Here is a 14,817-nt window from a genome sequence, read left to right as displayed (position 1 = left end):
GGGCATGGTGGCTCACACCTGTAGTCCCAGCATTTTGGGAGGCTGAGGCAGATGGATCTCCTGAGGTCAGGAGTTTGAGACCAGCCTGGCCAACATGCCAACATGGTAAAACCCCTAATAAAAATACCAAAAAAATTAGCTGAGTATGGTGGTGGTGACCTGTAATCCTAGCTACTTGGGTGGCTGAAGCAGGAGAATCATTTGAACCCGGGAGGTGGAGGTTACAGTGAGCCAGGATCGCACCATTGCACTCCAGCCTGGGCAAGAAGAGCGAAACTCCGTCTCAAAGAAAAGAAAAGAAAAACAATGGGTATATACTTCGTAATACAAAACATATGAGCCAATATTGAAGACCATAGCAGACAGAGCAGTAAGAAAAATAAGTGAGACGTAGAGTCCCAAAATACTGAAATTAGTCCTGTGCTGGTTGTAGCAGCAGAAGTGACAAGGTGTAGGATTAATAAATTGGCAAACTCTCAAGAATGGGGAAGCAAAGACAGAAATAACGTGGGGCTACTTCTATTGGCACCAAAATACTAGACAAGTAGAAGAGGTCTGTGGCATGCTTTGAATAGAGTCCTGATGTTATGCCCTCACTCACATACTATTCTTCAGAACCAAGCTGTCCCAAGTCCTTGCTAAAGCGGGAGTCATTTATATCTTAGGGACAACCAGGGGCTCTTCATTTCACCACCAAGATGAGCAACGACATGGAACCTGGATAATATAAGTACTAACGGAAAAATAGGACAGATGAATAACCAATACCGGCTCAGAACAGCTCTGCATTTGATATTCCACAGTAAAGGAAACCAATTATTACAAAAATAATTCCTTCCTATTTATTTTTAGAGATGAGGTCTTCCTATGTTGCCCAGGCTGGCCTCAAACTCCTGCGCTCTGAGTAGCCTCTGAATAGCTGGGATGACAGGTGAGTGACATTGTGCCTGGTGAAATAGCACAAAAAGAATTTTGAAGTAGGGTGTTGCAAGAATAGGTTGTAGTTCATGTACATAATGACCATATCAGTGACAGCAATTTGTGGCATGAACAAATGTGACCTACTTGAAGGAAATGGAACTTGAGACAAACAGGAGCCTTGGATCTGCACAATCACCCAGACAGGCAGATGACAACCAAGGTGGGATGCATTAGGATGACGTTAAGACTCCTGACCCTGACTCCTTCCCTGGCAGCCTGCAATAAAGCAGGTTGGGTCGCTCAAGAAAAGGAGAGGGCAGTACACACACCTCAATCCAACCAACAACAGAACTTCTCCAGACAACTGTAGAATGAAGCTGTGCCCATGGTCCTGATGTGAGAAAGATATTCTTACCAAGAGGCATAAAGGAGAGGGGCAGAGAACAACTCAGGTCACAGGTGAATATGAATTCCTTACCCAGGGAGGATATAAGTGTCAAGGTCTCCAGCATCACGTCACGGTACAGGTATCTCTGAGCCTCATTCAGAAGATTCCATTCCTCCAGGGAAAAGTTTACAGCCACATCTTCAAAGGTCACACTGCTCTGTTATGATGGGATAGATGAAACCACAAATGGCCCCCATGCTGAAGACCCACAATTCACTTCTCCAACATATCTACCTTTGCCCATCTTCTACCTCTCAGGTTCTCCAACTCAGAGGAGAAACTTTGCCCACTAGTGCCACTGTGTCCTCATGGGACCACTGATCATATCAAACAGCCATTGGCAACAAGAGGCAGGTGAACAAACAGGTGTCTGTGATGTGGTGTTGAAATAAAGGGTTCCATCCCCTCCTTTCTAGCAATTCCCCTGGTATAGCAAAGGTCACGTGAATCCCAATGTAGTGCCCAAGGCCTTTCAGACATAATCCTTATCTACGTACACATCCTTCACATCTTTGGACATCACAAACACATGCCAATTGCCACTACCACCCCACACCATAGCCCTCTTTCCGGCCTTGCCAGAAGTTAAAGTATTTTAATCCCCCTTCCTTCTACTGGCGAGAGTAGGAGTCTCACCCTAGGGTTGTGGTGATGGCCAAACACACAACACCTGACACTGAACACAAGTCATCAAGAAAGTTCATTAATCATCAAATATGCTCACAGCTTGAGAGAACAGGGGACCACTCACCACAGAGAGCCACATGGGGGTTGCACTATGCATAAGAGAGAGCGACCAGGGGGACTGTGGAGCAATCTTTGCTGAATAAAGAGGGTGTGCCCCTGATTCCCTTGAAAGAATGCAACTGGCTTGTTTTTATTTTTATTTTTTATTTTTGAGACAGGGTCTCGCTTTGTCACCCCTGCTGGAGCATAGTGGCACATTCACAGCTCACTGAAGCCTCAACTTCCCGGGTTCCAGCAATCTCCTCACCTCAGCCTCCCAGGTATCTAGGACCACAGGGGTGTGACACCAAACCCAGCTGCAACTGGCTTGTTTGAGTAACTCTGTAAGTAGAAATGAAAGTGCTACAAATATTTGCCCAAAGTGAGAGAAAAAAAAAAAAAAAAAAAAAAAAAAAAAAAAAAAAAAAAAAGAAAGTGCTACAGATAAATAATAACCAGGAACTCTGCCTAGTCCTCTTGATTAAAAGGGTAGTTAAGCTAGGGTACATTATCCAAAAGAGCAGAGTGGGAAAGGGGATTTGCAGTCAGACCATTTGAGGTAGTACTGGTATCACCAGACATGAAGGTAGCACATGATAATGGCCTTAAATTTAGGGTTTACACCATAATGTGGCTGACATCATGCACAGTAGTCTTGGTAAATTAAAAAGGAATCCAAAATTATCACAGAATTCCAACGTTTCTCAATAGCGGTGGTAGCCCCAAGTCATTCTATAAAGCCCTCCATGCATAAATCCACAGACAAAAAGAACCACTAACGTTTTCAGATATTTATGTTGCTATTCCACTTCTGTGCTACATTTGCTCTCCTCAGAAACTATGACATTTTTTTTTTTTGAGACAGGGTTTCACTCTTGTTGTCCAAGTTGGAGTGTAATGGTGCAATCTCAGCTCACTGCAACCTCTGCTTCCCAGATTCAAGCGATTCTCCTGTCTCAGCCTCCCGAGTAGCTGGTATTACAGAGGCACCCCACGCCATGCCCACTAATTTTTTTGTAGTTTTAGTAGAGATGGGGTTTTACCGTGTTGGCCATGCTGATCTTGAACTCCCGACCTCAGGTGATCCACCTGCTTCGGCCTCCCAAAGTGCTGAGATTACAGGGGTGAGCCACCACACCCAGCAACTATGACTTCCTTCTGTCCACATAACCCCATTTCAAATAACCATTCAAAGCCCAGACCCATTGGTTGTCAATCTCGGGCCTAGTGACTCTCAAAAGGTTACCATATTTGCCTCCACATCCACCAGGCTGAAACACCCCAGGACACACCAAAGTCATCTCAAAATCTTGGTGAGGCCACAAAGTGGCAAATAAACTCAAGCTCTAGCTGAGTATCATCTTCCCTCAGCTACTCCTATGTTTCTGCGTGCATCTCTATTCATTCCTTGGAAGCCTACGTCACTTGCCTAACTAGACTGTCAGATATATCCTCCCTTCATGGCCATTTACCTATCTCACCTGTGTTTCTAAAGTCCAATACCATCACCAGATACACAAGCAGGAAACCCAACCCCCACTTCCTGTCCCCCTATTGGTGTCATCACCATAATCTAAAGGTTGTGCCTCCCAAATGTGAGCCATGACTCACTCACCTCCGTCCACACAGTATTTACCATATATTGGATACCTCCAATACAACCCCTCCCCAGGTATTTGCATCTATGTGTCCAGCTGCCTATTTGGTAGCTCCAATAAATAGTATCTAATACATTTCAGAATCTTAACATGGCTGTAATATTGTCAAATACATATTTGGTCATCTCCTTTCCTGGTATAGAATTCCTAAAATTCATGACACTTTCAAATTTATAAGTGACTTTGAATGGTAATGAGTTGACTGATGGTCGGTAACCCCTAGATAGGATGGGGACTGGTCAGGGAAAAGCCTATGTCGGGATTTGAGGTCTGGAAAGTTTAGCCCCACACCTCAATCTCCAAAAAGGGGTGAGGGGGCTAATGGTTAAGTTGATCAGCATTGGCCAATTATTTAATCAATCATGCCTAGTAAAAAGCCTCCATAAAACCCCATAAAGACAGGGATTGGGGAGCTTCCAAGTAGACAAACACATGGAAGTTCCTGGATGGTGGTGTGCCTGGAGATCATAAAAGCTCTGGGTTCGCCGGGCGCAGTGGCTCACGCCTGTAATCCCAGCACTTTGGGAGGCCGAGGTGGGTGGATCACAAGGTCAAGAGATTGAGACCATCCTGGTCAACATGGTGAAACCCCGTCTCTACTAAAAATACAAAAAATCAGCTGGGCATGGTGGCACGTGCCTGTAATCCCAGCTACTCAGAAGGCTGAGGCAGGAGAATTGCCTGAACCCAGGAGGCGGAGGCTGCGGTGAGCTGAGATCGTGCCATTGCACTCCAGCCTGGGTAACAAGAATGAAACTCCGTCTCAAAAAAAAAAAAAAAAAAGCTCTGGGTTCCTTCCCCTTATGCATCTCTTCATCTGTAACCTTTGTAATAAATATTCTTTAAAATAAACTGGAAAATTAAAGTGTCTCCATAAGTTTTGTGACTGGCTCTAGCAATTTATTGGAAGCCAAGAAAGGTGTCATGGGAACCTGATTTATATTAAGTCGGTCAGAAGCACAGGTAAAGAAAAAACAACCTGGGGCTTGTGAGGGGCATCAAAAGGGGTTAGGAGACAGTTTCGTGGGACTGAGACTTCACCCTGCGGGATCTGATGTCCAGTGGAGAACTATTTGATGTATGAAGAAAACCATCCACACATATCTAGTCACAGAAATACTCAGTATTGATTGTCGTGGGGGAGAGCAGAGCACAAGATACTTGTGGGTTTTTTTCACTCAGAATAGCCAAAACAAACCTCCTGACAGCCTTAGTGAATGTTACATCTGATATGAACTTGCTAATTTCAGTTGATGCAGCTTCCGTTGCTACAGCTGCTAAGACCAAAAATCCAGGGGTGTTTTCTGAATTCTCTCAAGCTCTCTGTTCACATTAAAAAATTGAGTTGCCCCTTTAAAAAACACAAATTCAGAACTAGCCACATTGCCTAAGCTACAACTCTAGACCATTAATCCTAACCTGGTATAGGGCAGTAGCTGCCACTTTGATCTTCCTCCTCCCTCAACCCCACAGTGTGTTGTCCACTCTGTAACCAGACAAAGCCCATTAAGAAATTGGTAACACTGGCCGGGCGTGGTGGCTCACACCTGTAATCCCAACACTTTGGGAAGCCAAGGTGGTCAAATCACGAGGTCAAGAGATAGAGACCATCCTGGCCAACATGGTGAAACCCCGTCTCTACTAAAAATACAAAAATTAGCCGGGTGTGGTCCCCGATACTCAGAAGGCTGAGGCAGTAGAATTACTTGAATCCGGGAGGCAGAGGTTGCAGTGAGCTGAGATCACGCCACTGCACTCTAGCCTGGGAGACAGAGTGAGACCCCATCTCACACACACACACATACACACACACACAAAAACCAAAACAAAAGAAATTGCAAATATCACTTCACCCCCTCCAGTTTCACTTCTTCTTCTTCTTTTTTTTTTTTTTAAATTTGAGATGGAGTCTCGCTCTGTTTCCCAGGCTGCAGTGCAATGGCATGATCCTGGCTCACTGCAACCTCCACTTCCCTGGTTCAAGTGATTCTTCCGCCACAGCCTTGCGAGTAACTGGGATTACAGGCATCCACCATCATGCCGGGCTAATTCTTGTCTTTTTAGTAGAGACGGGGTTTCATCATGACCTGGCCAGGCTGGTCTTAAACTCCTGACCTCAGGTAATCTGTCCACCTCAGTTGCCCAAAGTGCTGGGATTACAGGCGTGAGCCACCGCGCCTGGCCTAGTTTCACTTCTAAGTATTTGCACATCCCAGTATCAGCTCCTTGGCTAACCCGCCACATGTTTTACAGCAGTTGACAGACATGACAACAACTCCCTATAACCTATGTCACTGACCTAGGTTTGGGGTTTGAGGTTTTTCCAAGATCCCCAGATCAGAAGACTGGAGAAATGACCCTTAATTCTAGAAAGTGCAGTGGTTCATGCCTGTCAGCCCAGCACTTTGGGAGGCCGAGGCAGGAGGACTGCTTGAGCCCAGGAGTTCGAGACCAGCCTCGGCAACATGGCAAAACTCCCTTCTCTACTAAAAATACAAAAATTAGCCAGTTACTCGGGAGACTGAGATGGGAGGATCACCTGAGCCCGGGAAGGTCGAGGCTACATTGTGATCACTGCACTCCAGCCCGGGTGTCAGAGTGAGACCCTGTCGCCAAAGAAAAAAAGGCACCTCTTCTCTAAGCTGGTTATTTATTTTTAAAATAAGCTGGTTACTTAAAATTTATAAAATAGAATACCAAATAAAATTTATAAAATAAAAAACCAAGATCTGGACATGTGGGTGAGGGACTAGAGCATCCCCTACTTCCTTCTGTGAGTTTCTTAAGTGCTTCCATAGCCATGAATTGCGCCCAAAATCAGGGCTTTCATAAATGTGTCCCTCCTGGGATTTGATAGATTCAGGATTCTCTGTAAGCTTTTTTTGGCCCTGGAGCCAGATGACATCAGGTTGAGTGAGTCTCTGTGGCCTAGTGCTCAATGTCACCTTTTACCAGCTATGTAACCTTAAGCAGTTTCAACCCCTCAATGCTTCAATGTCCTCATCACCGCCTTCTACTCTGTTCTTCCTCTGAACATCTTTTGGATTTGGAAATCTTAACCCTAACACAGATTAACTCCTTTGATCAAAATTGTCCATGGCTTCTAGCGTCCTCACAGTCAAACTTCAACCCTCAACCTGGTGCTGGAGAAATAACTCAGCCGGGCATGGTGGCGCATGCCGGTAGTCCCAGCTACTCAGGAGACTGAGGCAGGAGAATCACTTGAACCCGGGAAACGGCGGTTGCAGTGAGCCAAAATCGCGCCAATGCAATCCAGCCTCAGAGACAGAGTGAGACTCTGTCTCCAAACAAAAAAAAAAAAACCGAAATAAGTAAGAAAACAGAACTCCGCTTCACATTTTGTTCCCAGTACACACAAGATGTTCCCGATTTCCAAATCCTCCTGGCTCAGTCCCCGCCTCCGGGCCTTTGCCCGTGCGGAACCCTAGGCCAGGCTCGCGCTCACCACATCAACTTGGATCCCACCCGCCGGCGCCTCTCTGTCCCTGACAGAGGCCTGGACTGCAGAGACGCGAGGAGGCGCCCCTCACGAGCAGGGGCCTCAAAGTCTGAGTGGGCAGGCTGGGTGCGGCCCAGAGGTCGCAGCGCTCACCTGAGCAGGTGCCCTCAGAGCGGCCGCCGCCATGACTCTGTGGGCGGGCGGGGAGGCGGGATCGGCGGGGTTTCTGTCCTTGTCCTGTCCCGGGTCGCGACCGACGGCGTCGCCGAGCCTCAGCTCCGCCTGTGTGCAATGGGCACAACCACTCCTCTCGAACTCATCCAGACCCAGCACAGCTGGATGGACCCGACAGGCCAAAACAGCTGCCACGGCTAGGACGCCGGAAGTCCCGGCTAGGTGTTAAGTGCCCCGGCAATGGCGCTCTTCTCTGAAGCTTCATTGGCTTAGACACGCTTCCGTTCCACAGAGAGGATTCTGGGTAATGTAGTTCCCGAAGATGCGCAGCGCTTAAGGTCGCCCGCAACCCAAGTTTCGGGAGAAAGGGCCAAGCTCCACTGCTAGGAGCGCTAGGAAATGGCGACTCCAGGTCCAGATGCAGAGGGTGTCCTGTCTTAGAAGAGGCCATACTCCGCCAGGCGCGGTGACTTACGCCTGTAATCCCAGCACTTTGGGAGGACGAATCACGAGGTCAAGAGATTGAGACCATTCTGGCCAACATGGTGAAATTCCGTGTCTACTAAAAATACAAAAATTACCTGGGCATGGTGGTGGCGCCTGTAAGCCCAGCTACTCAAGAGGCTGAGGCGAAAGAATCGCTTGAACCCGGGAAGCAGAGGTTGCAGTGAGCCGAGATTGTCCCACTGCACTGCCTGAAAGTAGGGACCCTAAGAGCCTACTTGGTGCTCTACCCTACTGTGGCCAAACTGGTATCTTTTTTTTTTTTTTTTTTTTTTTTTTGAGACGGAGTTTCGCTCTTGTTACCCAGGCTGGAGTGCAATGGCGCGATCTCGGCTCACCGCAACCTCCGCCTCCTGGGTTCAGGCAATTCTCCTGCCTCAGCCTCCTGAGTAGCTGGGATTACAGGCACGCGCCACCATGCCCAGCTGAATTTTTGTATTTTTAGTAGAGACGGGGTTTCACCATGTTGACCAGGATGGTCTCGATTTCTTGACCTCGTGATCCACCCGCCTCGGGCTCCCAAAGTGCTGGGATTACAGGCGTGAGCCACCGCGCCCGGCCCAAACTGGTATCTAAGCTGTAAGACAAAGTCTTTTTTCTTTTTCTTCATTTATTTATTTATTTACTTATTTATTCCGGAAGCCGCTTCCAAGCTCGCGCAGCCAGCAGGGGGCAGCTGGCAGTCTTCTTTACTCTTCCGTTTCTCAAGCCGGAGCCACTCCTGAAAGCCATCACAGCTGGGAATGTGCTGGGTCACACTCGAATCCAGCATGCCTGAGTCTCACCAATGGCACATGGTGAGTACTACCTGTGTGCTACTGCTGATTATTCAGGGCCCAATGATTCTTTAGTCAGCAGGTGATGAATCCTGCCAGGACTGAAGCCTAAAGTGAGTTTTCTTCCAGCCCAGGGTATATGTAGAAATGCCATTCAGAGCTAGGGCCTAGAATAGGGGCCTTAGCATGGTGTCCTACCCTACTGTAGCTGAGCTGGTGTCAAGTCCCAAGACAAAGTCTTTTTCATCCCTCCCTCTCCTCTCTTTGACTGGAGGGAAGGAGTCTCTCCTGGAAATGTAAGCTGTGCTCCCTGAGGTTGGGAGGGGTATATGTTCACCTACCACGTGAGTTGCGCACTACACACCAAGGAATTAACACAAGAGAAATAAAACATTATTTATATGAAGAACTGCATTCAAATGTGTGTAACAAGCAGTTTTATTTCTAACAGACAAAAACAAGAAGAAATAATATATCCATAAGCAGTATATACAGTGATTTTTAAAGCATGTCATATTCTAAGATAAAAAGAATGAACTACTTATATATCATGATTGACGAATGTCAAAATATATATCCCTGTTATGTGAAATAATTAAAAAAAAAAAAAATCAAAATAAATAGGACTCAGGAGAGTACTCAGGTATGAAAAGATGAAACATGTTAGTCATATAAAATTCCAGAAAATTGACACTAATCTGTTAAGCAAATATTACAATTCAGTGATTGTTTGGAGGATGGAGAGGCCAGAGAGAAAGACAGTATTTTTTGTTTTTAAGAAACAGGGTCTTACTATGGGACCCAGGCTAGTCTCAAACTCCTTACCTCAAGCAATACTCCCACCTTGGGCTCCCAAAATGTTGGGATAACAGGCATGAGTCACTATGCCCAGTCTTATTACAGTTTTAAAAATTTAATTTGAAAGGATTTTCTGGATTTAACAGTATTTTTGACAAATAGGTTATGCAATTCTACATTGACTCTACTAACTCTCATCACACTCTAAGGGGGGCAACTAGACTGTGTGACACCAAATACTTATGAACCAGGAAGACCATTACCACCTGATTAAATTGGAATGCTGGCTGGTTGCAAAGGACCTATCAGTAGACTAAGAGATTTCCCTTCTCCCTATCCTCTTCCTCCTAATAATTCAGGGATGGCTTTTTGGTAAGCAGCCCAGATAGGCTATAGAAATCCACAAAACCTTTAGATTTACTCTGACAATGACCTAAGCTACACTAGATTCCTAATTACAGAGGTTGTGAAAATTTCTGTACCTGTTTGTCCATCACAGACATAGTAACTGCATCACTGTGGATGCCTTTTTTAAAAAAGTATATTCCAACTATTCTGTCACAGTCGGCTTGACTACCTAGAAATGCTAATTCTATAAAAATTATTTGTGGGTGGGCATGGTGGCTCACACCTATAAGCCTAGTGCTTTCGAGGGCATATGCTAGAGGATTGCTTGAGGCCAGGAGTTCAACATCAGTCAGTGTAAAATAGCAAAACTCTATCTCTACAAAAAATTCTTAAATTACCTGGGCTAATCTCAGGTACTCGGGAGGCTGAGGCAGGAGGATCACTTGAGCCCAGGAGTTTGAGGCCGCAGTGAGGTATGACCATGCCAGTGCATTCCAGCCTGAGTTTCAGAGTGACATCATGTCCCTAAAAAAATAAAAATTAAAAGATTATGATTTCTTCCTCCAGGTTTATAATGTAGGACACTATCCTACAGAATTCTGGACTTCAGGACACATGAATGCACTGTAGGACTCGAGAACTGATTTCTTTCACCACTACTAAGCATAATGCAATATTCCTTATAAACTAGAGAATAATTTTTTGCTGTTCTCAGAAGCACTACAGTGTTACAAAAATGAAAACATGAATTATTGCACTATTTGGTCTAAAAATAAAGACCACAAAGCCCTGAAGTCTTTCTTTAGAGGCCTTAGACAGCCATCCAAACTAGGCCACAAATGCAGAGCTATATTCTGCCTTCATACTGTCCCCTCAGAGTCACACATACTGTCCACACAGACTCACAAAAGCTATTCAACTCTTCATAGTACCAGAACCATGTCATATCCAAACCACACAAAGCAATGAATAAACAATTCACACAATACAGTGAATACAATTCCCAACATTGAAGGAAGCTTAAACAAGAACTTCATCACAGCAGAAACTGGAACAATGAGGCAGGTTGTGCTTGGGTTGCTGAGTTAGAGGCTGCAAAAATCCATCTTAAGAATCGTGAGAATCACAAGATTCCTAGGAAGGTCAACCCATCTTGTCAGGTAATCAGAAAAATTATTTAGGCTAAGCTTGTCCAACCTGCAGCTTGTGGGCCGAGTGTGTCTCAGGACAGCTTTGAATGCAGCCCAACACAAATTAGTAAACTTTCTTAAAACATGATGATGGTTTTCTGCGATTTTTAAAAAGCTCATCAGCTATCATTACTGTTAGTGTATTTTATATGTGGCACAAGGCAATTATTCTTCCAGTGTGGACCAGGAAAGCCAAAACATTGGACACTTCTGCTCTAGGCCAAAACCAAAGCAGGTCCATGGCCCAACTCCTCATAGAGAAATGAGAAAGGCGGCCGGGCGCAATGGCTCAGGCCTGTAATCCCAGCACTTTGGGAGGCCTAGGTGGGTGGATCATGAGATCAAGAGTTTGAGACCAGCAAAAATATTAGCTGGGCATGGTGGCACACACCTGTAATTCCAGCTACTCGGGAGGCTGAGGCAGGGGAATTGCTTGAACTAGGGAGGTGGAGGTTGCAGTGAGCTGAGATCATGCAACTGCACTCCAACCTGGGTGACAGAGTGAGACTTCATCTCAAAAAACAAAATAATTAAAAAATAAAAAGAGAAATCAGAAAGGAATGAGTGCAGAGGCTACTCAAAAATCCCACTGCAGAATGGGAGACAACCGAACTTTTTTTCTGGAATATGATGGAGTACATGAGTGAGACACTGTGGGCACCAGCAAAGTGGTAGAGGTAAAATGGCTTTTGCCAGAAACCTAATTGAAATAAATCTGGCAAGGGACACGCGCAAAATGAGAAATGCAATACAGCTCCCATATACCTGGAATTTATGCAGCTACTGGACGTATGACATTCAGTATAGGTTGATGGTGTCCTCATAAGTGCTCTCTCCCAGAGTTACACTGGACAAGAAATATTCCTGTACATCTATGGTATTTTTCTTCTGTCAACATTCTAGGGCATCCAGTGAAAGAAAAGTAAAGCCTTCATCAAACTCTTTGCACTCAAAAGGCACTTCCACAGCAGGAGCTTGTTTGTGCATAATAAAGCTAGACATTTAGATAAATAATGTGCCACATTTGTCATACCATAAACCCTTGATCCAGTGTGAACTCTGATCTTGAAGTCATACAGGTTTGACTAATCAATTTTCCAAATTTACTTCCCTGAGAAGGGCTTTCTCTAGTGTCAACTCGCAGGGCAGAGCTTCTGGTAAATGTCTTTCCACATTTGCTACACTGTTAAGCCTTTCTCTAGTAGGAACTCTCCATTAGAGACCAGAGTTTTCCCACAAAGCATTTTCTACTCAAAGCTCTCATAAGGCTTTGTCCAATGTGAACTCTTATGAACATGGTATGCAGAGCTGTAGGAAAATGATTTCTCACATTTATATGGCCTTTCTCCATTGTGAATGTTCTATGAATAGTAAGTAATGCAGCTCTTCTGGCTAATTTCACAAATTCCTTACAGTCATATGGCCTTTCTCAACTGTGAACTCTCGTGTTCAGTGAGGGGGTACTTCTTAAGTAATTTGCCAAATTCCCCATAACTATAAGGTCTTTGTCCAGTGTGACTCCTTTGCTATTTACTGAGGTAAAACTTCTATGTACTGGATTTCATACATTCTCTATACTCACAAGGCCTTTTTCCATTGTGATCTTGCTATTGTTGAATAAGGCCAACTTTTTGACTAGATTTTGCACATTCTCCACACTTATAAGCTCTTTCCAGTGTGATCTCACTGATGTTGAATGAGGGTGCCCTTTTTACCAGTAGATTTGCCAAATTTTCAACATTCATGATGTCTTTCTCCTGTGTGAACTCGTTGATGTTTAATGAGGTTTCCCTTTTGACGAAAACACTTCCCACATTCTCCACATTCATGTGGCCTTTCTCCCGAGTGAATTTGCTGATGTCGAATGAGGCTGCCCTTTTGATGAAAACATTTCCCACATTCTCCACATTCATGTGGCCTTTCTCCAGAGTGAATCTGCTGATGTTGAATGAGACTGCCCTTTTGATGAAAACATTTCCCACATTCTCTACACTCATATGGCCTTTCTCCAGTGTGAACTCTCTGGTGTTCAGTGAGGTGTGACTTGTACCTAAATGACTTCCTACATTCTTTACACTCATAGGGTCTTTCTCCAGTGTGAACTCTCTGATGTTCCTTTAGGTGGGAGTTGCTCCTAAATAATTTCCCACATGCCATACACTCATAAGGCCTTTCTCCAGTATGAACTCGCTGATGTTGAATGAGGTTGCACTTGTGATTAAACGATTTTCCACATTCTCCACACTGATAAGGTTTTTCTCCAGTGTGAACTCGCTGGTGGTGAACAAGGCTGCGCTTATGGCTAAAAGATTTCCCACATTCATCACATTCATAAGGTCTTTCTCCAGTGTGAACTCGCTGATGGTCAACAAGACTGTGCTTATGACTAAAAGATTTATCACATTCTCTACACTCATAAGGTCTTTCTCCAGTGTGAACTCTCTGGTGTTCTGTGAGGTGGGCCTTATACCAAAATGATTCATCACACTGTCCACACTGATAAGGTTTTTTCCCAGTGTGAACTCCCTGATGATTATTGAAACTATTACTTTTGCTAATGAATTTCCCAGAATCACTGCACAAAGGTCCTTCTCTAGGGAGAAGTCTCTGGTGAAGGGCAAGTGAGTGTTTGTTGCTGAAGGGTGTTGTGGCCTCTCCACAGATGTAATGAGTTTTTCCACCCTGAAAGGGTGTCCCATGCTTAGTTTCAATATTTGACTTCCCTGAAGTGTGAATGTCCTCTTGTTGGAATAATCTCAAGCTGGACAAAAAGTCTTTCCCAACCTCATGAAAGACAAATGGCTCATGTAACACATGGAATTTACAGTTCTTTACAAATGATGTTTCCTTGGCATTGCTTCTGTATGATTTCTCTCCAATGTGCTGCTTCTGATCTTGATAATGGTTTGCACTGTCATCTAATTTTTTTTCACATGCCCCAAAACTATTCAATTTCTGATTGTGTTGTGTTCTCTGGTGTAAGATATCTCCCAGGAGAGGGCCACACACTCCCCAGGGGTGGGCCTTCTTTGTACATACTCCTGTCCAATGTGACCTGAGGGGAGACTGCTGTTGTATAGAAAGGGTCTGCTTAGAAGGTGTCTCGTCTTTTGCTCCATACCAACAACCTAAAAGAAAGAAAATGCTGGTAAAATGCAAGCTTCTGAAGGGAAATACTTGCAAGTATTTCCATGGACTAATATTTCTGTTTGTAAGATACACTTGTTTGTGACAAGTTTATCTAACAAACAGAGGTATTACTCCATGGAAATAATTGCAGGAACCGAATGTTGCCTTTAGGTTGAAGGTAAGGCTTCTTCATATTACTGGGTTAGAATGGTAACAAAAGGCAGGGGGCCACATGATGTGAAGGAACCAACAATACATGCACTACAGGGAGTAGAGGCAGGGTCTACAATTCCTTCCTATGCAAACATCTAAAGGACTTTTATAAAGCATGTGGGTGATATATAAAAGGATATGTCTAGGCCAAAGAAAATATAACAAAGCAGCTGTTGGTCAGGTATGGCTTAGCAATGTGTACACACTTCCTAATACTAAACTGATATGCCAGTATTGGAGTCCACTGCAGATGGAAATGTGAGGAAAATGGGTGATAGGTGGAATCCAGAGATGTGAAGATTAGTCCTGAGCTGGCATCAGAATAGAAGTGACAGGGTATAGAATGGTGAAGTAGGCCGGGCGCGGTGGCTCAAGCCTGTAATCCCAGCACTTTGGGAGGCCGAGGCGGGTGGATCACGAGGTCAAGAGATCGAGACCATCCTGGTCAACACGGTGAAAACCCGTCTCTACT

General features: G+C 44.7%; 2 protein-coding genes across 3 annotated transcripts in view; both read right to left on the bottom strand.

Moving 5' to 3' along the window:
* Nucleotides 1-7,645, bottom strand: part of LOC108289935 (zinc finger protein 562) — a 26,763-nt gene extending 19,118 nt beyond the window's left edge. Inside the window, exons 1-2 of the mRNA XM_037731703.1 lie at nt 7,367-7,645; nt 1,400-1,526 (exon numbers count right to left, since the gene is read on the bottom strand). Coding sequence (XP_037587631.1) covers nt 1,400-1,526; nt 7,367-7,399 — 160 coding nt within the window. The 5' untranslated portion in view covers nt 7,400-7,645. The remainder of the gene's footprint in view (nt 1-1,399; nt 1,527-7,366) is intronic.
* Nucleotides 7,646-9,038: 1,393 nt separating this feature from the next.
* Nucleotides 9,039-14,817, bottom strand: part of ZNF776 (zinc finger protein 776) — a 12,554-nt gene continuing 6,775 nt past the window's right edge. The window contains exons 3-4 of one of the 2 annotated variants that reach the window (XR_001819355.2): nt 11,769-14,131; nt 9,039-10,338 (exon numbers count right to left, since the gene is read on the bottom strand). Coding sequence is in view for 1 of the 2 variants with exons in the window: in XM_017509552.2 (XP_017365041.1) it covers nt 12,738-14,131 (1,394 nt within the window). In the remaining variant the exon portion in view is untranslated. Of the gene's footprint in view, nt 10,339-11,491; nt 14,132-14,817 lie in introns of those variants that run through there. The other variant, XM_017509552.2, reaches the window with a different exon arrangement.

Source organism: Cebus imitator, unplaced genomic scaffold (genome assembly GCF_001604975.1).
Source record: "Cebus imitator isolate Cc_AM_T3 unplaced genomic scaffold, Cebus_imitator-1.0 Scaffold417, whole genome shotgun sequence".
NCBI classification, from domain to species: domain Eukaryota; kingdom Metazoa; phylum Chordata; class Mammalia; order Primates; family Cebidae; genus Cebus; species Cebus imitator.
The sequence above is the reverse complement of the archived record's forward strand: the minus strand, read 5'-3'. Positions and strand labels throughout refer to the sequence as shown.